Source organism: Corvus kubaryi, unplaced genomic scaffold (assembly GCF_017639235.1).
Source record: "Corvus kubaryi isolate FWS band 111438036 unplaced genomic scaffold, C.kubaryi_AGA036_p1.0 37308, whole genome shotgun sequence".
Taxonomy (NCBI): Eukaryota; Metazoa; Chordata; class Aves; order Passeriformes; family Corvidae; genus Corvus; species Corvus kubaryi.
Genome location: NW_024581096.1, coordinates 5,512,670 through 5,537,613, shown reverse-complemented (window position 1 = coordinate 5,537,613; position 24,944 = coordinate 5,512,670). Strand labels below are relative to the sequence as shown.

Here is a 24,944-nt window from a genome sequence, read left to right as displayed (position 1 = left end):
ATTTTTGCTGTCAGCCTTGATGATTTTTAACTAATCTTTCCTCTTTTTAATTGCTCTTGTTCGATACTTAAGTTGCATCATTATTAGTTTTGACTCCTGTAATGTTGCTTTCTTCCTTGGCAGGTGTTCGGGATGGAGCTAGTTGGCTGCTTGTTTTCTCGAAACTGGAATATACGAGAGATGGCACTTAGACGTCTTTCCCATGATGTTAGTGGTGCTCTATTACTGGCTAATGGTGAAAGCACTGGAAACTCTGGAAGCAGCAATGGAAACAACACAAGTGCTGGAGCTCTGGGAGCAGCTAGTGGGTCATCTCAGACCAGTATCTCAGGAGATGTGGTGGTGGAATCCTGCTGCAGTGTGCTGTCCATGGTCTGTGCCGACCCTGTCTACAAAGTGTATGTTGCTGCTTTAGTAAGTAGTTGTTTACTTGTTGTATTCTACTCATTTCATAGCTACTTCATTTTTGAAGGTGGAGGGAATGGGAGAAGATACATGAAGTCAGGAATCCTAGTAATTGTTGCTGAGCACCACTGATGACTTTTAACTATCATTTGAAAGTGGGATGATCAAAATACTCATAAGTTAAAGGATATGACTTCACTGGCACTTGCCACAGTGCTAAGTATTGACAGTATTTGTATGTTTTTCACTCTCAAAGAGGAGGTGACTAACTCTTGCAGTGAATATGTAGTAAGCTATTTATCCTTTGAACATTTCACTGACATTTTGAACACAATTTATGTAGAACTTAATTTACAACTCTTCAATGCTTACTTGCATCTCTTTAAAAATAATAAAAATTGTTTAGCTAGTAAGTTTTAATAGGTATTGTTTTTTTCCTTTCTCTTAGAAAACTTTAAGAGCCATGCTGGTGTACACTCCTTGTCATACTTTGGCAGAGAGGACTAAACTACAGCGACTTCTCAAGCCAATTGTAGAGACGATACTAGTTAAATGTGCAGATGCTAACAGGTATGGTGTCTCATGAACTTAATTTTGGATTATTACTGAAATATCTTAAAGCTTCATTTGTTGCTATTCATGTGGAACTAGTTGGTGTTAAAATGCGTGGATTGTAAATATATATCATTGTTTTGCTAGCCTAACTGCTGCTGGCAAACTTCTGGCTTGAAAGATGCAGGTTTTGAAGGCAAGTGAATGTATACTTTGTTTTCTTAAGGGCTTTTTCCCCCCGTAAAATAAAGGGCAGTCATGAAACAATCCCTTCCATCTCTTTTGCTATTGATTTGGTCTAATTCTCATGACTCTCCTTAAAGACTCTCCTTAAAGCTATTAGCAAGTACTCCTCAGTAATCTTCCTGCTTCAGCAAAAGTTGTAACACATCTTTGCCATGAAGCAGTAGCAGTAATTTAACACTTGTGATTTGTAATTCAGAGTGTAATGCTAGGAGATGACTATTCAGAGTGACTTGCTCTTGGCTCGAGTCTTCCTGTCCTAGGCTACCCTGTTTGTTCTGCCAGGCCAACCATTTCTTCTCCTGTACTGTAAACTAATGCAGAACTCCACCAGCTTGAGTTTAGTCTCTCTAGGTTTAGTTTCTAAGCAGCATTTCTTCTGAAACTGCAGCTAGAGATCCACCAGCAATAGTCTAGCAAGAGAATATCTAAAGTTAAAGTAGTAAGTGAAATAGAACTGTTTTTATGTATTTGGCCACATTTTGCAAGAGAATGAGATGATTTGGGGTTTTGTTTGTAGATTAGTGATAGACATTACATTTCTGGAAGTATCCTTGTAAAAATGTTGCGACCATCGGTAGCTTACAAAGAGTGGATTATAGAAATTTACTGGAATAAAGTGATGTGAAATCATTTTACATACAATTCCTAGCTGATGATTTCTTAAGTATAATGAATAGAATATTCTTCCTTGAAAGCATTTTCTAAAGGAATTCTTTTTTTGGTTTTAATTTCTTACAGTCGAACAAGTCAACTTTCAGTCTCAACGCTATTGGAGATGTGTAAAGGTCAAGCAGGCGAGCTGGCAGTTGGGAGAGAAATACTTAAATCTGGTAATAATAACTCTCCATATACAATTGAATTAAATTACAAGCAAATAATACTAGAATTTATCAAGTACAAGCATGGCAAAGAGAACAGTATTTCAGCAGTTAGGAGTGGGGTTAATTTGGGCAAACAATGAATAATTCTGTATGATACAGTTCTGATCTTCATGTAGACTGTGAATCTAATACCTAATCTTCATTTTATTAACTTTCTTATAGGATCCATTGGTATTGGAGGTGTTGATTATGTCTTAAATTGTATTCTTGGGACTGAAATTGAATCTAGCAACTGGCAAGCACTGCTTGGACGACTTTGTCTAATAGACAGACTTCTCTTGGAATTTCCCAGTGAATTTTATCCCCACATTGTTTGTGGAGATGTCTTGCAGGCTGATACTGTAGTTGACAGGTATTTGCTTGTACTATGTGAATTTTACTCTTTGTAGTTGAATTTGTTGGTGGTAATTTCATAAAAGAAGTAGTTGTTCTAATTCCTGTGAACAAGTAACATATATTTCTATGCACTGTGTGCTTGCTTTATGGAGTAAATAGTTGCATTTTAAAAAACTTCTGACCTGTGAAGCATTTTTGAAGCACCAGTGCAACGATAAATCTCCATCCTACTTCAGAACTGACAGCTAAATACATGATCTTGAAACGGCTTTTTTGGTACTAGTTAACTAGAGGATGTCGGTGTATAAAAGATGTCTTTTCTTTTTTTAGGTATAAGAAACTTCTCTCCCTCTTAAATTTCGCCTTGCAGTCCATTGACAATTCCCACTCAATGGTTGGCAAACTGTCGCGGAGAGTATTTTTGAGTGCAGCAAGAATGGTGGCAAGAGTGCCCCAAGTTTTTGTAAAGCTGTTAGATATGTTGAGTGTGACAAGCTCAACTCATTATGCAAGGATGCGTCGACGTCTGATGGCAATAGCAGATGAAATGGAAATTGCAGAAGCCATTCAGCTAGGCATGGAAGAAATGCACTCTGGGGAACGCCGACATGAAGACTTTTTACAGCTACCTGTGCCAGATAACTCTCCAGAAACTACAGAAAATAATACTCCTAACAACACTGTCCAGTTATCAGGGAAGAGTGGGAAAGGTTTAAGTGATAGAAAACTGAGTGCCAGTCCAGATGACATTTCTGAGATGCTAGCTGGCCTTGCTGTGGGACTTCCTGTTTCATCAGTAACCACTGAGCAACCAAAACCAGCCATTCAAACAAAAGGAAAACCCCACAGTCAGTGTGTGAACTCTTCTTCCTCATCCGGTCATTCCCAGTCACTATTCCCAACTCTTCTGTCTCCATCAAACCCATCTGTACCAGCTGGCACTGTAACAGATGTCTCTAAACTCAGACCTCAGGGATTTGTTCCCTGCAAAATCCCCTCACCTTCTCCTCAAACACAGCGGAAACTTTCTCTCCAGTTTCAGCGAAACTGTTCTGAAAGTAAAGAATCTGAGAAACTTTCTCCGGTTTTTACCCAAGCCAGGCCGTTGCCATCCAGTCATGTACACAGGCCAAAGCCATCACGACCCACCCCAAGTGATGTGAACAAGCAAGGAGAAACCTTAAAAAGCAGTATGACACTTGACCTGAATGATATTTCACAGTGTGAAGGCAATAGCAGTGCAGTTATACCAAGTGAAGAGACAGTGTTCACACCGGTAGATGAAAAGTGCCGGCTGGATGTTAATGCAGAGCTCAATTCCAGTATTGAGGACCTACTTGAGGCCTCCATGCCAACAAGTGATGGCACAGTTACATTCAAGTCTGAAGTTGCAGTTCTTTCTCCTGAGCGGGCAGAAAATGATGATACTTACAAAGATGATGTAAATCATAATCAAAAATGCAAGGAAAAGATGGAAGCTGAAGAGGAGGAAGCTTTAGCTATTGCTATGGCAATGTCAGCATCCCAAGATGCCTTGCCAGTAATTCCTCAACTACAGGTCGAAAATGGTGAAGATATCATAATTATTCAGCAGGATGTAAGTATACATATGTGAATTTTAAGTCTCAACTGAGGGTTGCTGAAATTATAAAGCAGTGATTTTATGTTTCAAAAGTGATAGAAAACATGAAGGTGCTCAATACCCTTTCATAGGAAATGGAATATAAACAGTCTGCCACTTGAGGGTGCTAACAGAATCCTTCCATGTTACTACCAAATCTAGAGAAGGCATTTGGAAGAGAAACACCATATCATGTATCAACATTTAAAGTGACAAATAAAGAAGTGTAAAATTGGGGAAACCAGGAAATAAAACCAAAATTTTTAAGCAGAACTATACTGAGTCCTAATGCTGATTTACTTTGAAGGCAATTGTACAAAACCAAACTAATTTCTGAAAGAAAGTCGTAAAATATCTTATTGTCTTCCTATCTTGAGAGAAGATGAGAGATACTTTAGTATTCAGAAAAAAAATACAAATACATTTGCAAACAGACAAAAAGCTCAAGAAATAAGAACAGAGGAAGGGATATTTTATTTGTGATCCTTTGAGGTAACAACATGTAAAGCCTAAAATGGAAGGGATAAATTAAATAGGAAAACAACTTGATTTTGGTTCTGTTTACTGTAGGTGCAAGCTAAAGCCTTAACTAGATGTGAGACTAGGGATAGTAAAAGAAGTCATGTTCCTACTTGTCTCCTCTAATCTTCCCTTCCACCTTCACTTAGTAACACAGAGGAAGCTCTGTTTCTGCATAGAGTAGGAGTATGTGGGTTACAGAATACTCTGGTGTGCTAATCTCAGCTGAGACCTATATAACAAGCAGTACAAAGAAGTGTAAGGGAGAGGAGAGGCATATATGCTTGGATATTTCCTAACACTTTAGAATGTCAGTATTTTAGATGCATGTTAGTAAACTTGGAATTGATCTTGAATTTAATTTGCAGACACCAGAAACCCTGCCTGGACATACCAAAGCAAAACACCATTACAGAGAAGATGCAGAATGGCTTAAAGGTCAGCAAATTGGTCTTGGAGCTTTCTCTTCCTGTTACCAAGCTCAAGATGTGGGAACAGGGACGTTAATGGCTGTAAAACAGGTAAATACTTCAGGAAAGTACCTCCTTTTCTTGTGTTTGCTCTCACAAACCTCTTGTGTTCCTGCTTCTTCTACTCCCTGTCATGTGTTCTGACATAATACATAATTAAAAAATCTCTATGTGCATGGTATTAACCATATACATGGAAGTTCTTTCAATTCTTAGAGTGAAAAAGCGCCCTTTTTTCTATGCCCATTTTCTCCCATAGTTCTTCAAGTGTGTTTTTGCTTCTATCAAGTTCATAAATTGGTGGCTGAGTTAGGAATGGAGCCCATATGTCTTGATTCCAAATTAATGCCCTATTTGCAAGATAGCTATTTAAAACAGTTTCCCCTCACTTGTCAAGAATATTTTTCCTAAAACTTTAAATGGAGGAAATGTAGTTTAATGTTTGTTTCCTCTGATTCAACTTTGCTGACTGACTAAAGCCAACTTGGACGCAAGTATTTCTTACTATTTAAAGTAACAGATACAGAAGTGTGGCTGAGAAGAGGCCCAATGCTTCAGTCCATGCTTCAGTCAAGATTTTTGAAAGTTTTAGGTGTGAGTAAATTGTTCACACCAGAGCTGCCCTAGGGCTGAATCAGTGGTAACAAAATAGAGGGAATTTTAGTCCAAACACTCTCTTATCAGTTCTACAATGAACTTATACCTATGGAATGTTTTGAAGTTGCTCAAGGAAAGAGTGTCTGCCACCAGCTATTTCTCCTTTGAAACTCTTTTGCTTGTGCAAAAGTGGGACTGTCCATGTGGTCCTGGAGAGATGATGATTGTGATGCCTGGGGGAAATTCCCTGCAGCATACCATTATTTCATAAATAGTATGGATCAGAGCTGAGTGTCTCCAGTTCCATTACTTCTGATCTGTCATGTTCTCCCCTCAGTTGAATTTATGTAAGAGCTTTAGTTATGAAATATTTATCATTAAAGTGGTAACATTTTATAAATAACACTCAGGGTCCTATTTCAGGTCTTATCTTTCTTCCTTTTCCTCAATATCTGGAAACCAAGGGTTTTTTCGTAGTTTAAACAGAAGAGAACAGAGATGTTTCCCCACTCTGTACTTGGAGAGGTTTTTGTTTGTTCCCTAGAAGATCACTCTTAATTTTCTGTGACTGTCTCAGATGGACATAGGTTCTCAGTTGATGGGGTTGGAGGTAAAAAAGTAGTTCCAGATGGTGAAAACTATCCATTCTTTTTGCTGTACTGAAGGGGGATTACAGGACTTGTACTTAAATTAGGTAAGTCTGAATACCATATTTCAAAACAGGTGACATATGTCAGGAACACATCATCTGAGCAAGAAGAGGTAGTTGAAGCACTGAGAGAAGAAATAAGGATGATGAGTCATCTGAACCATCCTAACATTATTCGAATGTTGGGTGCTACATGCGAGAAGAGCAACTATAACCTCTTCATTGAATGGATGGCAGGTAAACAACTGGTGAAAATACCATTTGAGTCTTAAAATACATAGTTTCATAGTGGATTTTGCATCGTGTGAGGTTGTAAATTTATATTTTCATTGCTGTGTTGGCAATCAGTATAAATGTCTACTTACAGAACAGCTGAAGTGCTCATAGCAATATTCTTAGTGGTGCATCTTTTTGTGATTTGTAATTTTCCATGCCTAACCTGTCACACAGTTAAAGCAGCTGGAAACCCTGAGGAAAGATTCTATTACTTTTCCTTCCATTTCTGACTCCTAAGTGAGAAGTTGGAAATAAATCAAAATAAATTTTATTTCCAATGGAATGACTGTCTCTCAAACTGTTGCATTTTCAGTGTATCTATGAAGCTTTAGGTTATTATTAAAAATGACTTTGCTAGAAAGTTTGGAATACCTGTCACTTATTTTTGTCCCAAGCTTTTTCTTAAAAATTATGTCAGGTGATATGCAGAAGCATTTAAGAACTGAAAAGTAAGTTTCAAGTAATAAGTAGTAAGTAGTGCATTTGGAAAAATTCATTCAAGTCTTAAATCTCTTAACTGGTAATTTAGTAAAAAATTTTGAAGTCTTTCTGTAATTGTATAGAGCAGGGACAAGAAAATCTGTCTTTTTTTTGAGAAGTAGTTTTATTAATTTTATGAATGTGATTATATGTTGCTGCCATCCAGTTACCAAGACTAGATTTGGTGTTTTATACATCCTTATTTTCTGTGAAAGAAAGCATTGCACCTTAACTTATGGTCGGAGTGCTAACATGCAAAGCCCCCAAGTATGTGTCATTACATGAAGCAGTGCAATAAATATTTTCTCAAAATTAAGAGTGTTAAACTTTTTAAGTGTAGTTTTTTTATGAAATATTATTATTTAGATAATGAAATCTCAGGAATTGTATTTACCTCATTTGAGCCCAGGTTATATTACAATACTTTGAGAGACAAATTGGAAATACAAAATCTTCAGAATCTGTTACCAGTTTTGGAAAATAGAAGAAGATACTGCTTTTCCTTGCTTGTCTGTGTAGTTCTATGTAATGGTTAATAACAAACATAAATGAAAATATTAAGAGAGAATTCTTGCTGGAGGTTGCACTTATCTGTTGCCCCAGAGAAAGCTAGTGTTCTGCTGTTTACATGTTAATGTGAATAGATAAAGTGTTGTTTTTAAGGAAGTATAAAATTATTAGGAAGCATGAAGACTTTTGACTTTAATGTGTACAATTCCATGTAGAAAGTAATTGAGGAATGAACTATGTCACTTTCTGCCTATGAAATTATTTTAATTTTTGGGGGAGAAAATCTAGTTATAATTTAGAAATACTAATACCAAGTTCCAGTTTTAGGATGTAGTGTTGCACTCTATTAACAGAAAAGTGTAAATGTTGATAGAAGGTACTGTTTTATCTTTTAGGGGGTTCAGTTGCTCATTTGTTAAGTAAATATGGAGCCTTCAAAGAATCGGTTATTATTAATTACACAGAACAACTGTTACGTGGCCTTTCTTACCTCCATGAGAATCAGATAATCCATAGAGATGTTAAAGGTGAGAATTACTAATAATTTCTTCTAAAAAGAAGTATTCAGAAAGCAGCATTTGTTTTGGCCTGAGAGCTGTTTATTCTCTAAGGTACCATCTCAGGAGTGGTATTTCTACTGGGTTTATCTGATCATTCTTGATCATTCCTAAGAAACTCTATTGCTGAAATTAATCAAAATGCTACTGAAATTAATCAAAATGTTCATAGCAAGCTTGGGGATATTTGCTACTTATGCCAACAGTTTAGAAAAATTGTCTTTCTCAGTTGGTTAAAATAAGATATGAAATTGCCATACAGTTTTAAAACTACTGCTATTTAAATTAATGTAAATGTTTTACACTGAAATGATAGTAAAGTCTGGGAACAAGCCAAGATAAAGAGGCCAGATTTCTAATGTATGGAAATACTGTGAGGAGTTTTCTTCCTTCATCCTAATTGAACATAAATACAGTTATACTCTGAGTAAAATGTGGACTTCACTGGGAAATACCAGTCTTACTGAACTTTTCCCTTTGATGTCACTATAGCTGTCCATGAACTAGAGATATATTTATATAAGTGGCAACATATTGATGGCAAATGTTTGTCTTTACTAATTCTTTTTGAAATAGTAAAACTTTCAATTGCTCTGTAATTCTCCTTAAAGCAACTCAAGGTTGCCTGATAATGAAATAACTTAAATTTCATGAGGAGCCGCAGGCAAAGAAAGCCTTTGGGGCTCTACGTCACCATTTTCTTCCATTATACCATCTCCAGGCATTGTTCCAGAATCCTGTGTGTTTGCCCTACTTTGAAAGTTTGATTGCTTCTTGAAATCTCTCAAACAGCCTCAAGCTGTGTGCAATATCATTCAGGCATAACAGGAAAGTGAGGTTATTAGACCGTATCCTTGATTTTTAGATTTCCTTGATACTGGGGTGGGGAATGTCAACCTATTTCATAATTTTGAAGTGAGGGAGGAAAAGTATCAAGTGTCTGTTCATCCTTTTGCTTTTAATAGAAAGCCAACTAGTAGTCTTTTTATTGTGCTGTTGACAGGTGCCAATTTGCTAATTGACAGCACAGGTCATAGATTAAGAATTGCTGATTTTGGAGCTGCAGCCAGGTTGGCATCAAAAGGAACTGGTGCTGGGGAGTTTCAGGGACAGTTGTTGGGAACTATTGCATTTATGGCACCAGAGGTAAGAAACCAATTTTTAAAGTTATTTCAAAAAGTTCGTTTGAACTCTTTAAGCTAATTCATGTAGCCACATAACAGAAAAATGCTGTATATGCTTCAAGTGTGTTTTAAATGCCTTTGTTCTAAAGATTAGGAGTGATTCCAGCATGGTGATCATGACATTTCTTTCTTGCTGCCAAAGTTGTTTTGAGTAGTTTGCTGCAAGATACAATTACCACAAGTATTGTTACTAATGCCCAAATGACCATTTGCTCAAAAGCTAGCCATTGCAAGGTACTTTGCTTGGCACTTGGTCAAGTATTGTATTTACTATGACTAGATCTCTAGACCTGTATAAGTCTTGTGGCATTTACGTCACTTATCACTCTCTTAGCCTGAAATGTTAATCTGAATAAACTTGTCTGATGACATTTTGGAGTTTACTTCTAAATGACTTAACACTAAGAGACTTTGAAGCGTATAATCTGAATTTTGGTGTCTGTCTGTTCAGGTCCTGAGAGGTCAGCAATATGGAAGGAGCTGTGATGTGTGGAGTGTTGGCTGTGTTGTCATAGAAATGGCTTGTGCTAAACCTCCCTGGAATGCAGAGAAACACTCCAATCATCTTGCTCTGATATTTAAGGTGAGGTATTTTGTTACTGCCAATACGCTACAAAAGATGCCAAGTAATCTTGTATACAGCAGTGTGAATTTTAGAAAAGTGTGCATGTAGCAGGGGTTGTTGCAATAGCTTTTTTTTTATGTTGGAGGTGTTAGTACAGAAGCAATATTGGTACCAATATAACCGTACTTGCTTCTTTAAAAAAACCAAATAAACTGATACCAAAAAAAAGATAGTAATACAAAAATATTCAAAATCATAGAATCATGGAATGGTCTGTGTTGGAAGGGACCTTAAAGATCATGTAGTTCTACCTTCCCCTCTGTGTGCTGGGGAACCTTCCACTAGACCAGATTGCTCAGAAGGGTCTATTTTAAGTCATAAAAATACAGTGTAACAGTCCAAAAAAAAAAAAAAAAATAGGAATAGAGTTGATCTTTACATTTGGCAGAAGATTGGGATTTGAACTTTTTCTTACAATCCTGTAAAATACAGAAGCTTTATTTACCGTAAACTATTTCTGTGTGTATTCATATTTCACAGTGGGGAATGTCCTCTTGTAAAAGCCTAATGTTCCATGAACTGTAGGCATGAATGAAGAAAATACTGCTGCAAGTGAAGAAAGTGTTTGCAGAAAACAGACACTGCACAGCAGTACTCAGATATGTTCTAAGTAAAATCAGTTGTGATACGAGATGTCTTGGTTGTCCTGGTTCTCTGTCTCTGTGAAACTGGTGGTGCCACTCTAGTGTTCCCAGTCATCCTGCTTTAATCTGATCTAGATAAATTAAAATTAATTTGGTTGGGAGAGATCTGTGTCTTTCTGAGACATACTGGCCTTTGGGGTGGTAGCATAAATACAGCAAAGGCAGTGCAAGAAAGCACACCGAGTTTTAACATGTTGTAGTGTAACATCACTCAGTTTTAGCTCTCTCCATGGTGACTTATGCCAGTTAACAGTGAGGGCAGCTAGTAGACTAGAGAATGCCCATATGTGTGCTGTAAGAGCTTCTCCTATGGCCTGCTCGGAGATGATCACTGCAGGATCTTGCTGTAAGAAGAAAATTTAGAGAAAAGTATAAGGAGAAAGTCAAACGGAAAAGCAGTAAAATAAAACTGAAAAGCTATAGGACAACAAACTGAAAGAAGTAGCGTAATCTTCAATTGCAGTAGGAAACATGCTGAACAGAGAAAAGTTCATAAATCTAACTCATCAGCTGAAATTAATCAGCTCATGGAATGTTTTTGGGGTAGAAGAGGGGGCTTAATCACTGACTTCTAAAAAGTTATTTCCCCTTGTTCAGATTGCTAGTGCAACTACTGCTCCATCAATCCCTACACATCTGTCTCCAGGCTTGAAAGATGTGACTCTTCGGTGTTTAGAACTTCAACCTCAGGACAGACCCCCTTCCAGGGAGCTGCTGAAACACCCAGTCTTCCGTACTACATGGTAGCTACTTACGTGTAAGGCTGAAATACTGAAGAAAATGCTACTGAATATACAATAACTGTCTTGCAGTGCAGTTAAGCGCAGCAAATTACATTATTCTGCTGGCCTTAATGATAGATACATCAAGAGCATAAGGCCAGTGGAGGACCCTACCTAAGTATGTGATTGACAAATCAAGATCTTTACTTAAGCTCAGTATGCAACATTTGACAATTCATGCAGAGATTTGTAAACTGTGCCTTTTCAAACATCTGGCTCTATGTTAACACAAAAACATTTTCCTTAAATCTGCATGATTATTTAGCAGGTAAGTGATTTTTATTTTATTTAGAGCACTTTTTCAGCAATATTAGAAGCTGAGAGGCTCAAGATCTATTTTAATATAGCAATCACTGTTAAATTTCACATGTAGATGCTCTGCAATTAGTAAGTTTTCAGCACTGGTTAAAAGGACATTCTGTATCTGTCCCTTTTAATTACGTGATGTTCTCTGAGTAACAAATCCAAATATTGATGGAAACTTTAAAAAAAGCATTTTGCCTTCCTATGAAGTAAGAGCAGGCACTCATGGTTCACTGTACATTTACTGCTGGCCATGTAATTTCTTTTGAAATCAAAGTTTGTTTTCTTTGTGTTTTTAACTTTCATGAAAAGGGGATATTTTAAAATAGTCTTTAGAAAAAAAGATGCAAGCTGTGTCATGGAATATTTTCCTGACACAAGAGTTTTAAAACCAGATTTTCTGGAAATCTGGGATAAAATGCCACCTTCAACAAGGATATGTTGAAGGCTCTGATAGTATAGGTTATTTAATAAACAAGATTGTTCTGTATAAAGCAACTTAGTCTGAATCATGCTAGAAGTTGTTGAGCCTTTTTTTTTCATATAGCAGTTTCTTCTGGCAAATCGTGTAGAGAAGTTTCATGTCAAAGGCCCCACAAACAAAGCTCCCATTAAAGTTTTTATGGGAGACTTTGGCATGTACTTCAGTGTGAGCAGGTGCCAAATGAGCAAATCTCATTCTTTGTGTAAAGAAACTGAGGTTACATTCTCTACTGATAACAAAGTTTTACCTGCTGTTTTCCTTCTGCCGTACATCATCTATTTACTGTAGCCATTAGTGATAATTTAATTTGAAAATGTTAAAAATATTACCGTAAGAAAGGTATTTATTTTAACAAGAAACAAACTTGGACTTGAAGATCAAGATAAAGTAAAATGTGAAGTAAAGCTTCACCTGTAGTGCAAAACTTGTCGGTTTTTAGGAGTTGTGGGGGTTTTTTTAAACAAGTTTTTAGAATTATTTTAAAGGCAGGTTTTTAGATTCTGATGCATGTAATTCTGAAGGAAAATGGCAGCTTTTTCTTTTGCTTTTTTAAAAATGGGGATCTTTTTTAATCTAATACTGATTGTGTTTAATCCATTTTGAAAAAAAATACTGTTCATGTTATAACTCTTCAGAAGCCAGTTGGATTGTTGGACTCAGACAGAATTGGTTATTTTCAAAGACTCAGGACAAACTAAATAAGCTATAGTACCTTAAAAGTGTATAATACAAATCGGAAGTTAAGACATCTTAAAGATAAGTTTACATGAATGATAGTGCTCATACTAATAAAAAAAAAAACAACAAACAAACCCGTGTCATTAGTTGTGAATGTGTTTCTTTTGGAAATATTACATTCCTTTGTTTTTGAAGATTGGCAGACTTTGAAGAGTTAAAAAGATAATACCGAAATGTGAAGTTTGGTAGCTCTGTTTTGTACTTGACTTTTTTTTGACCACTTTAGAATTTCTCATTCTAATAAGATTGTTTCCAAGTCTTTCTTACGTGCAAGCTTTAAAGGATGCACTCTTGCCAATTCATGTACTGGAAGATCAGTTGTCAGATTAATACTGTTTCTGGCAGAAATGTAAACTGTATAAACTGATGAACCTCAGCTAATCAGTATTACTATGTAGATCACCATGCCTACCACATTTCAAACTCAAACTGCCTCTTAGGTGTCCAAACGCATTTGTTTGAGTTTGCATTTCCCTCGGCTTGCTGGTAATTGTGGTGTTTTTAAAATGGAGATGTGATGTAATATTCTTATTTTCTTTGGATCAAAGCTGGACTGAAAATTGTATTGTGTAATTATTTTTTGTGTTCTTAATGTTATTTGGTACTTAAGTTGTAAATAACGTCTACTGCTGTTTATTCCAGTTTCTACTACCTCAGGTGTCCTATAGAGTTTCTTCTACCAAAGTTCACTTTCACAATGAAATTATATTTGCTATGTGACTGATTCCTAAGACTTCCAGGGCTTAAGGGCTAACTTCTATTAGCACCTTACTGTGCAAGCAAATTTTACAGAAATCTCTGGGTTAAGAAATTTGGCTTCATTGTATCCTTTGTTATTTTAAATATATCAAGATATTTTAATTAAAAGTTTTTACCCCATTGAACCAATTTTATATAGTATAATTTGTATGTATTTTGATGTTTTTTGTCTTTATAGTAAATAAAAGTTTTTGAACAAACTTTGTCCTTTGCTTACTGTGAGATAAACACATTCGTTTTACTGATGGGAATAAAACATTTCTGCTACACTTCACTGTTTATACACAATTTCGTACATCACACTTGATATATCAAGACTTAGTTTCTAATATTAAATGACACAAGTGTCTGAGTACTGGCCTACATATATATATGTGTATATGGTGTATATGTGTGTGTATATATATATATATATATAGGGCGAATTAATAAAGAATGCTTAGATAAAGGGCAGCAACAAAGACTGGTTGTTTTTTTTTTTTTTTTTAATTAATGATAAAGATAGGAACTTCTGTTATGACAGCAGTGTTTTCTATGAACGTCACTTGATTGTGCCTTTAGGACAAGAATTAAATGCCAGAATTTTGCATTACTGCAAATGTAACAATTATCTGTTCAGGTGAGCTGATATGGTTAGGTCAGTTCTGAAGCAATTGAAGTGTATGTGGGAAGTTAATCTGCTGTTTTATGTTTTTGGTGAAATGATTCTGTTGCTTGAGATTTTAATAGCAAACATAAGCCTTTCCTTATTCAGGCAATCCATGTATTGCAAAGCTTGGGCTTGTCTTTCTCCAGATATTTTTGAAATTTAAAAAATTAATCTATTTTTTTTATAGAAACAGATTTCAACCATAGATTTTTTTGTGACTATAGATTCTGTATTTTGAAGGATTGCACTTTTTTATTATTTCCATTAGTTATGTGACTTTCTGCAGATAGATACAAGTATATCAATTCACCAGAAGAAAACTGACAGCAGAAATCTTCAGATAAACTCTATTATCTGATTTCTAAAATCAGGCAAATATACTACCTGAAATGTCAGGAAGGAAAACACATGGCAAGGATTAAACAGGAGATAAACTGATTATAATGTATCTTCCTTTATCTGATTTACTATAGAAGTTCTGAATCCTGCTGTAGTATGTCGTAAGGTTGCAGCCCCCTTTTTAGGAGCAAGGGATGACAGAGATCACGGGGGCCCGGCAGATGGCAGTGAATTTCAAAGACACCTACTCAGGGAACCAAGTGTCATCACGTGCACAGGGCATGTTCTGTTCTTCCACAGGCAAATGGTAAGTTCTATGCCTGTTGTGACTTCTCCAGTGGGAGTAACATCTCATTCCTGCCTGAGGGTCATAGGTTGAAGTCTGGTGGTGGTTCATCTTCGCAAGTTCTCACTCAAGGGTACGGACTGGCTCCAGAACATGTTGGAGTGTCACAAGGGTCACGTATGTCCTTTCATCATACAAAAGTGGGCAACTTGTGTGCGTGGCTGTTGTGACCTGACAGTCCACCTCCCAAAGCACTCTATTTCCCTTACTAACTTTCCATTCATTGCTTAGTCTTCCTTAATGACTTGAGTCACGCTGTGACTGTCTTGCTTTCAAGAGCCACAATATGCATGTGTTGTGGTGAACATGTGTGTTGTTTCCTGGTTATGGCACACAGCTGCTGAAACCCAGAGTTTCAAGTATTGATGAGACCTTTCTTCCGTGTAATTACCGAGGAAGGCCGCGAGATGGCAGGGAAGCACTTCGCGCCAGCCACTGTGCCTTTTCCTGCATTTTCCCTCAATTACTTCAGTTTGCAATAGCCCATTGCTCAGCTCCTCTTCTTGGAAAAGATTGATTTCTCTGTTTACCCCAAAAGCAATTCTGAAACACTTGCTTAATATTTTTTAAACTGCTTTCTGAATAATGTAAAATACATGCATACATGTTTTTATTTTTCCAATTTATTGGCGGACTTAAACTGCAGCTAAGGAGCAGAATCCAAAGATAAAAGTTTTATGAAACTAGGTACCCAAGCAGCCAACAGTGGCCAAAGATGATAACAGTACCCTTATCTTAACACGTCAAGTGGTTTGTACAGAATGATTTGGGGGCCACTGCTAGTTTTTGAAGATCAATTGCTGAATGGTTGTTTTTCTTACTAGATTTCTTTTTTAATTACATTAGAGGTAAGTGTTGGTAGAATGTAGCACCGAAAGGGCTCGTGTTTGTAAATGCTCATGGTTTGTAGTATATTCCTTCAATCTGTCTACTTCTGTGCTGCTGCTTGCTGTGCATCAGTCAGCAGGATGCACCTTCCAATCTACAGTATCTTATGATGCTACAAATTATGATTCATGTCTCCTTGTTGTCACAGTCACAAGGCTAAAGTGTGGACAGAAGTGTAACAGGTCTCAGGTCTGAAACTGAGCCACTCTTTTTATGACATGGATCACAAATGTTAACGAGGAGCAGCTGAGGGAGCTGGGCGGGGGGGAGGCTCAGTCTGGAGAAACCCAAGTTCGGATGTGACCTGCCTGAAAGGAGGCTGCAGCCAGGTGGGGATCAGCCTCTTCTCCCATGCAGCAGGACGCGAGGACATGGCCTGAAGCTGCTGCACAGGAGGTTCAGGTTGGACTTTAGGAGGAATTTCTTCACAGGAAGGGTGATTAAACAGTGGAATGGGCTGCCCAGGGAGGTGGTGGGATCTGGTGCCTGAGGTGTTTAAAGGGAAGATTGGACGTGGCACGGTGCCACGGTGGTGTTTGGTCTAATGATCTTTTCCAACCTAATTGATTCTGTGACCATCTGAGGCACTAACAGCCCTTAGCATAGCTAGAAGCAGTCACTGGATTTTGGAGAGGTGATCTGACAGTGCCAGGAGTGATCTTTAATGGCTGCTTCTAGATAATTTTTTAACCACCTTTTAATCGGATCTTGTCGTTTTGGATCATTCACAGAAGATGCAATAAACATTGTTCGGAGAGAGGTGTGCGTATTTACGTCTGTAAATGTGGGCCCAGGAGCCATGCGTCTCCACTCCCAAAGCCGGCAGCTCTGCCCGCTCCGGGTGCTGCGCGCCATTACCCGCAGGCCGAGCGCGAACCACGCCCTCACCGTCCGCCCTCGGGGGCTCCCCGCTCCCGGCCCGGCCGCAGCTCGGCGCCGCCCCGGCTGCTCGCAGCCAATGGCAGCTCAGGACACAAACGCGCCGGCGTGTGTCCGGAGCTCGGATTGGTTGGCCAGTTTGCGCGGGCGCGGCGGCGCAGGGGGGCGGTGCGCGGGGCCGTGTGCAAGCGGCCGCCATGCTGCGGGAGCTGCGGCGGCGCTGGGGCTCCTACAAGTATCGATTCGTGCCCTGGCTCGCCCTCAACCTCCGCCGCCAGCGCAGGTGAGGCGCGGGAGATGGCCCCGGGCGCCAGCCCAGACCCCGCTGCCTCGGGAGGGTCTGGGGCGCCGCAGGAGCTCACTCGGGTTTGTCATTCAGAAGTGCTTCAGCATTGGTTGCCTCTTGGCTGGCATGAAATTCGTAGTCAGATACTTTAAAATGGTGTTTAACGTTGAAGATGGATAGATAGGTACTTCTTGTCGGTAGGATGTGTATGCCCTATTTTAATCATAGAAGTAGTGTTTGAATTTAAATTATTGCGACGTGGTTATAAGGAACAAAATTAACTAACTATATTAAAACCTTCCTCGCCCACATAATATTTGTCTCACCTCATTTAAAGTGCAATGAACTATTTTTTAAAATAAACATTATGATAATTATGTTTCATTTTTGGTGCGTTTTTCACTGAGAGCTCAGTAGGGTTTAACCTACTTGTGGTAAATGCTCAGAGACGATGGTTTTAGAGCAGAACAGGTACTGGTTTAAACAGTCTTTTTTAGTGTTTTTTATGTTAAAAACAGTGGTTGGAGCTAGAAAAAAGTGGAAAAAGTGTGAAAAAAGTTTGGGGGTTTCTGAAAGAACAGTGCATCTAAGTTACTGGTGCTGCAAAATGGCTCTTCTCTGTTTAGGAAAAAAGTAATACTAATAACATGTTTTTAATTTTAAAGTATTTTATTTTCTTTACAGGACCCTTCGATATGTTCCTGAAAGCTCTCAAGACAAAATTATTGCTGATGAAGATGTCTTTGAAACACTACTGAAAACATTTAAAGCTTTATTTATAAATGATTTCAGTAGACAAGCAGATATTCTGACCTTACTTCCAGAAGTCAAGTGTCAATATCAGGAGTTACTGACTGTGGAGCAGAAGCAGTCAAAAGTAAATTCTTGTACTCATCCGGGTCAGCACGTGTTTAGTCCTGAGGAAGTTTTGTTTAACACACTTGGGTTCACTGTTGGCAGGGACCAGAGTTCCCTGGTGTCTGCTGGAACTGGAGTCTTTGTTACCAAAGGCTTTGTACCGAAAGGGACGGTTGTGTCTATGTATCCTGGTAATGGAATGTTTTTGTTTTTATTATGTTAGATAGAACTTCTAAGCATCTGATCATGGAATGCCAAAGATGAACACTAATTTTTATTTTATGGGTTTTATTTCTGTCACTCCATAACAAAATCACCAGTTAAGCTGCATGAGAATATTTATAAACTATTTAGAATTATTTCGGAAATAAGAAAAACAATATTGGGAAGAATAATTTTGTTTATCAAAAAAAATTCAGTACTGAGAGTCTGATTTTCCAGCAGCTACAAAAGTTGTTCCAGATTCTTTAAACGCAAATGTATGGGAGAAGTTTCAAGTAGATGAAGAGGACAGTGGGGTTTATGTTTTGGTTCAGGATCTGAAAAATGAGGTTTTGAGATCTCCACACAGGTCAATAGACAATTGCATGAACTTCAAAGTATGGAAGTACAAATTGGAGAATGAATAAAAATAAAACCTTCATTTAGCATAACTTTATTCCATAAAGCATGTTTGGAAAAATCAGTACTTCTGTCTTCCTCATTTCCTGGAACTGTGTTTGCATACATTTCTCAAAAAGGTTTGTAATTCTGTCAGTATGGCTAAGCTAGCAACTCTGTTGAGTTGCTTTGGGTTTGTTTCTGTTTCATCTGTCAACAGAATCATTCCCTGTGGTCTGTGGCTTGTGCCAGTAGTGCAGGATCGGGAGCAGCCCAGGCATTCACTGGTTTTTCTGAGTGCTTGGCCATTACCATTGATTACTTGTGAACTGACTAATTTTCAAGTGACATTGAGTGAGCCTGCCACTTTCGCATCTCGCTTCAAATTTCAGGCACATATGAAGTGTGTGCATAGGCTCATTCAGAGTCTGCTTGAACTGCTCTTCTGGCAAAACAAGAGGATGGGCTGTTGAAATGCCTTTTCAGGTTAGTGAAGGCTGGGGATGGGACCTTGTGGACAGGGACTGCAGCCTGCCTGTGCTTGCCTCCTTGTGAGAGCGCAGTACAGGATTTCTGCAGGGGTGCTGAAGACATAGTGGGTGTGAGGGATGCAGGACAATGATTTCGTGAAAAATGACAAGCCAGTCAAGTTGTTTTTCTGTGCTTGGAAGTCATGGCAGATTAAATCCTCTCCTCAGATTTGGGAAACAGTCTGCTGAAATAATTTTTTCTTGGTTTGTCATTTTCCAGCTCCTGGACCAAACAAAATCCCTGGGGTAGTGGATGGAGGTGTTTCAGATTATTTGCTGAATCCGTGTGTGCTTTTCAGAGTCCTGACACAGCAGGATCAAAATGGCTTAGTATCTTCAGCTGTGTTTTCCTGAACAAGTATCCCCTGATGTTTTTGTCTCTGAAGCACACCAGTTGGCTGTGAGGCTTTATCTTCCTCTCCCAAAGATACTCAGTTCAAGCCTTCTATGATTTCCTTGGAGGCTTCTTTTTTTGGAATATATCAGCTCATTTAGTTGAGAGGGGATTTTTTTTACATCCCAAAAAATTGTGTCCGAGAGCTTGTTGGTTTACAAATATCAGTGTCACTAAGTGAGAGGGAACTTCTCTCCCACCCACTCTCTCTCTCCTTTGAGTTTCTGTGTGGAGGGGACTGAAAGCCCACTCTTAACAGTTAACTTATTTTCTTCTGAAATAATATCTGTCTTGTAACAGGTACAGTATACAGAAAACATGAGCCCATCTTTTTCCAGTCCCTTGGCAATCCCTTTATTTTTAGGTGCATTGATGGTGTCCTTATTGATGGGAACGATAAAGGACTGTCCAGATCAGTGTACAGGTAAGCAAAAGAAATAGAGGATTGTTGTTCATCTGATTAAAACAGGGGTACTTCTTGTCTCAGTTCCGTGTTCCTTACCCTGACTTACATGTGATTGTCATCCACCTGTGCATATCTCATAATGCAAACACCACAAGGGTGGGAGATGATGGATGCGACCCATTATGTACTTGTGTCTTCATCTATAACACCAGTGAGATGCATTTTGAGGTACAGAGACTTTCCTGTACAGAAAATAGCTTTAATAAAGCAGGAAGTAGCATAAAAGTACTGAAATGTTTCTGAACTGTTAATCAAACCTGCCCAGCTTGGTTCATCAAGTCTGACTCCCTGCTCCTTGCAGAGCTAGCTAAAACCATATGATTAAGAGCATCGTGTACACAGCCTTGAACTGTGACAGACTTGGTGCTGTGACTACTCTCCAGTGGAGTCCAGTGACCAGCCACCCTCTCAGTGAAGAATCTTTTCATAATGCCCAGTCTGAATTTCCCCTGACACAGCTAACCTGGACTGGTTTGGCTTGCCTTAAAATACAATTTGTTGCAATTTATGTTTAAATATGAAATGAAAAGAACTAGTAAAATGATATAATACCAGTTTGAATATTAATACCTGCCAGATTTTAATTTCTGGAATGAGTTTGAAGCTAATATTGTAATGAATCTTTGTATTTTTAGAAGTGAATGAAAGGTATTGACACTTCTCTAATGGTAATGTTTGATGTTGATTTTGGGAAGAGTGTGTGGTAGTTTTGTTCAGGCTCTTCCACCAGTCTGAAGGACCCCATAGAGTAGTGGGAGCTGTTGGTCTATGCATCTGCCCCCCACCTCAGGTGGGTTAGGCAGCTGTAATGTTATGCAGTGACTGTGGCCATTCCTGCAGAGGAGGTAAGATAACCTGTTAGCCAAAGGAACCACAACCCATGCTAATGCTGTCAGGCATTTCAGGTCTTGCAGCAGGAGAGATCAACTTGGCCCTTTTCAAATGAGTGATGAGAGCTGGCTCACATCCACCCTGCAGAACCCGCTGGCAGTGGGACAGTATGTCAACAACTGCTCACATGGTAAGTTGCCAGGTGAATTTTCCACGTATGAGTTTGGCTTTATATATATATATATATATATATATATATATATATATTATTTTGAAGGTGACACAGAGAATAGGATATTTATCTTGGGGGACAGTAGTACTATTTAAAACAAGCACTTAGGAGGTAAAAAGTTTTGGAGGCTTTTTGTCACAGCTGAGTGTTGGAATCATTCATTGCAGCAGCTCTTCAAATATGCTCGTTCTTTTCTCATTGACCCCCCAGTTTCCCTCCTGGTATGTAGAATGAAAAGTACACACCCCAAAATGTGAGATAGTGGGAAAGGATATCTGGCAAAGTACCACTGGACTGAAACAGTAGAGAGTTGCAGATCAAGTTCCCCAGTACGGTTCCAGGAGGTTTCATGAGAAAGCTACACACAGTGACATGTACAGTAGGATTCTATCACTGCTCAGTTTGAACTGTAAGATTTTTTATAGACTTCCTTACGTTTGTGCACAAAATCTAGGAAACTGTTGGTGTAGTCGCACTTGTTGGACCTGAAGGGAACTATTTATTCTGTCTCAGTGTTGATCTTAAGTAACTCATGGGAATGTTTGTACTGTGCAGAAAATGTAATTGATACCATACTCGGGTTCTAAGTGGCTTTCATAGCCTGCATTACACTAAAGATGCCCTGCCTCCAGGTAGCATTCAGAAAGGTGGCTGGAGAAGTAAACCGAGGATTCACTGGCACAGAGATACAGGGCTGTCCCATGAAACTGCTTTTTTGGAGTCCTGTGTCTTATGTAAATGGTGATTTTCTCCTTGCCTGTATTTCTGACATGTTTTGCCACCAGGAAAATTTGTTTCAATAATTTTTTAATTGTAAAAGCAAACATTGTGGTTTTGGAACATTTGGCAGTGCTGTAAGCTACCCCTGGCTCTTGAGCAAGTTGTGCCTCTTCATAGACATGTTGATAATTGGGCAAAGCTCCTATAGTTGATTGTGTACCTCTTGTTTAATTCAAAATAGGACTTCAGAGGAGTGCAGTACTTCCCAACAGAAGAATGGTTTTCAGGCTTGATGAAGCATCTGGTACTCCTGTAACAGTACATTTGATGGTTTTACACATCTTTAAGCCCTATCTAATAACTTTTTTTTTTATTCCTAGAAAAAGCAGCAAACGTGTGTTATCAAGAATTTGATGTGCCAGGACATTTTCCAGTAGAACTGAAACAGTATCTTCCAAACATTGTCTACAGCCATGACGTAGAGAGGTTGGCAGCAAATGAAAAAGCTTGTAGATTTGTATGATGCATATTGCATGTGTAAAGAAAAGACAGACATGATTAAAAAATAACAAACCATATGAGGATGAGTTACACAAGTGTGCAACTGTATGGGAGAGTTACCTCTCTGAGCAGACTAATTTTAATTACAAGACTCTTCATTTATTATTCCACGTAATCACAAATGAAATCAGCATAGCTCTGAAGACAGTTTTACAAGCAGTTGTTGCACTATAGTGCAATTCTTCTGAATTCCATAAAGCTTGTATTACAGTACTGAGGTTTTTCAGTACATATTTCAAATCTGTTTCAGCCTTGTCCAATCAAACTTATTCACCTTCTGAGGTAATTCGGATTTAGGCTTCTTCCTCTCTGTTCTTCATGTCTGCTGCTTATGTGACAAATAAGCAGATGAGTTTGCAAGAAGAAACCTAAAATTGTATTGATACAAGTGAAGTACTATGCAATATAAAGGCACAGACTTACAGTACAGTTAGTAAAATTACAACATCCTGGTTATGACCTGAAAGTCCACCTTTTTTAAGAGATTAAAACACTTGGGAATCTTTCTCAGATTATCCTCTTCATTTCAAGAATATGTAAGAATCGTAGAGCAGAGCATCTGAACTTTTAATGTAATTCTGGAGTTATTTAAATACTCTGAAATTTCATTGGGAGAAAGTTATAGTGCATATTGGAAAAATTACTTTTCTGATTAAACTTAAGAGTTTGTTGAGTCAAGGTTAGAGATGCATTTGGAATATGCAGATAATTAAATGAATGCTAATAAAATAAGCAGTAGGACTAAATTCTCAGGAAGCCTGGATGCTGTACTTGAAGTGTGAAAGCACATAAGCTGTGGGACTGCTTCAGGAAAGGGGAATTTTGCTCTTGCTTGGAATCTGTCCAAGCAAATACAGTCTTCCAGTCATCATTTCTCCCAGTTTACAGCCACCAGACAAAAGATCCCATTTACTTCTAGGTGCTTATTTTGATGCTGGTGAATACAATGCTGACAACATAGATAATCTGGTTTCTAGATCTTGCTGTGTTTTATGAAAGAGTTCTCAGTACTTACCTACCTTGTTGTTTTGTGTATTTCAAAATGGCCTCACACTAAATTTGTAGAGACTTGGGTTGATGCTGTTTTCCACTTCCTGGTTCGTCAGTATCAGAAGCATGTGCTCTCCTTCCTAGAACAGACACTTCAGCTTTAGGGCATGGCCATTTACTAAAAGGAAATTTAGAGGGGTGGGTTTCTACATACCTCTGTGAGAAACTGCCTGCCAGCACCTGATTTCAGCCTGGAGTTCATGGATAATTTGACACATCACTGCAGATGGCAGCAGGTTTCTGGTGCAGTTGGGAGCTGTCTTCCTGGGTGGTGCTGGGCCTTAGGAGAGACACTTTAGCCTGCCAGCGCCTGCAACAGGCGTGTCCTCAGGAGTGGCTTCTGCTGCATCAACTTTGCTGTAGCTTTTCCTCCTGTCTGAGTGAGGGTGTCTCTTGAAGTCTTGACTAATTCTTTTAATCTCTGAATGATTGTGTGGAACAATTAAGTGGAAACATGTTTTGCATACCCACATAGGCTGTGGGTTTTGGTAATACTGCTTTTGCTTGTATTTGCTGTCTGTATTCCAGTGTTGTTTTTCCATGTTTCTTGCCCTGTGTTATGCGTATTACTCACTAAACTAATCTAGACACTGGTTCAGCTTCTTGAAATGAAGAATTAAAAACAATTCAAAGCAAAATATAACTGTTCACTTTTACATGTTTTCCTTCTTTTACAGCCACCTGAGGTGTGTAGTTCTTGTCTCTCTCAGAGACATCAAGCAAGGAGAAGAACTTTTTTCAAATTACTACACTGTTGTCAGATGAATTGGTAGATTCAAGACAGAAGAAATATGTGTCAATAAAATATGTATGGTGCCTGTACTTCAAGCTTCATCATTTTTGTGTAAGGGAGAACTGTAGTTTTGCCATCTAGAGAGCAAGCTGTAGGCTTGAATTTCTCTGAAAAAAGTCCGCATTTGATGCACAGGTGAAGGTTTAACCATTGACATCATAAGGTACTCAGCTGTCTGCTGTTGTTGATAGTTTTGCATATTGGTGTTCAGCTGTTCATAAGGTGGTTCATAAAATTAAAACCTAAGTTTCAGACGTGTCATTTAATCTACTAGATTGCACAGTTCTCTGTAACTGGGACTGTTACAGTATTTTTCCATTTAATTTCCTGTGCTTAGAATGGACACAGCTTGTAAAAATTACTTTTCTCTTGAATTGTATAATAATGTATTATGCTAATCCTCATAGCTCCCAGCAGTTACTACATCTTGTTCTGGTATCCTTGAAGTTGACCCCTTTGGTGTCAGCTTGCTTTTAAAACACACAACAGTGCCAGCAGTTGTCCTTCTCTTGTATGAAGGCCATTTTGGACCCATGCTGATGGGCCCCTCAGCTGTGCCTGCATGGTGCACTGTCATCCTGAGGCCATCTTGAGCCGCTGGTTTAGCTGTGCCTGCCTGGATTAGGAGGAAACACGTGCCCAAGTCCTATTTCAGTGATTCACTGAAAGTTTCCTGGCATGTGGCAACTTTCATTGCTTTGTTCTGCAAGAGGACTTCATGTTGCAGTGTAGCTGGAGGAAACAATGCCAACCAAGGCTGCAGCATATTTTTTAATGAGTTTCTGGTATAGACAGGGCCAACTATTCTCACATTAATTTTTGCTGCTGTCTGCAAACTGCCTTCAGAAAGATGAAACCAGTATTTAATGCAAAAGTCCAAGCAAGCCTCCCAATGAATTTGAGG

The 24,944-nt window shown here is 38.5% G+C and overlaps 2 protein-coding genes across 5 annotated transcripts in view; both read left to right on the top strand.

Moving 5' to 3' along the window:
* The window catches only part of MAP3K1 (mitogen-activated protein kinase kinase kinase 1), a 58,720-nt gene extending 44,641 nt beyond the window's left edge, over positions 1-14,079 (top strand). For all 4 annotated transcript variants that reach the window (XM_042028324.1, XM_042028325.1, XM_042028322.1 and 1 more), the window contains exons 10-20: positions 124-414; positions 854-975; positions 1,942-2,033; positions 2,247-2,436; positions 2,751-4,017; positions 4,929-5,081; positions 6,351-6,513; positions 7,938-8,069; positions 9,103-9,245; positions 9,735-9,866; positions 11,150-14,079. In XM_042028324.1, the coding sequence (XP_041884258.1) occupies positions 124-414; positions 854-975; positions 1,942-2,033; positions 2,247-2,436; positions 2,751-4,017; positions 4,929-5,081; positions 6,351-6,513; positions 7,938-8,069; positions 9,103-9,245; positions 9,735-9,866; positions 11,150-11,299 (2,835 nt within the window). In that variant the 3' untranslated portion in view covers positions 11,300-14,079. The remainder of the gene's footprint in view (positions 1-123; positions 415-853; positions 976-1,941; positions 2,034-2,246; positions 2,437-2,750; positions 4,018-4,928; positions 5,082-6,350; positions 6,514-7,937; positions 8,070-9,102; positions 9,246-9,734; positions 9,867-11,149) is intronic.
* A 2,528-nt stretch (positions 14,080-16,607) lies between these two features.
* SETD9 (SET domain containing 9) lies at positions 16,608-24,069 on the top strand. The gene is made up of 6 exons (XM_042028321.1): positions 16,608-17,002; positions 17,690-18,054; positions 19,688-19,811; positions 20,759-20,874; positions 22,017-22,122; positions 23,925-24,069. Exons 1-6 carry the CDS (start codon positions 16,623-16,625, stop codon positions 24,010-24,012), a joined length of 1,179 nt encoding a protein of 392 aa, XP_041884255.1. The 5' UTR covers positions 16,608-16,622; the 3' UTR covers positions 24,013-24,069.
* Positions 24,070-24,944: the final 875 nt, after the last annotated feature.

Excerpts from the sequence above, each read along its gene's own strand:
- SETD9 (XM_042028321.1), top strand. The coding sequence starts at position 16,623 with ATGTGGGCCCAGGAGCCATGCGTCTCCACTCCCAAAGCCGGCAGCTCT. Across the intron at positions 18,055-19,687 it reads GGTTGTGTCTATGTATCCTG|GTACAGTATACAGAAAACAT; the intron begins GTAATGGAATGT and ends GTCTTGTAACAG. Across the intron at positions 19,812-20,758 it reads CTGTCCAGATCAGTGTACAG|GTCTTGCAGCAGGAGAGATC; the intron begins GTAAGCAAAAGA and ends CAGGCATTTCAG.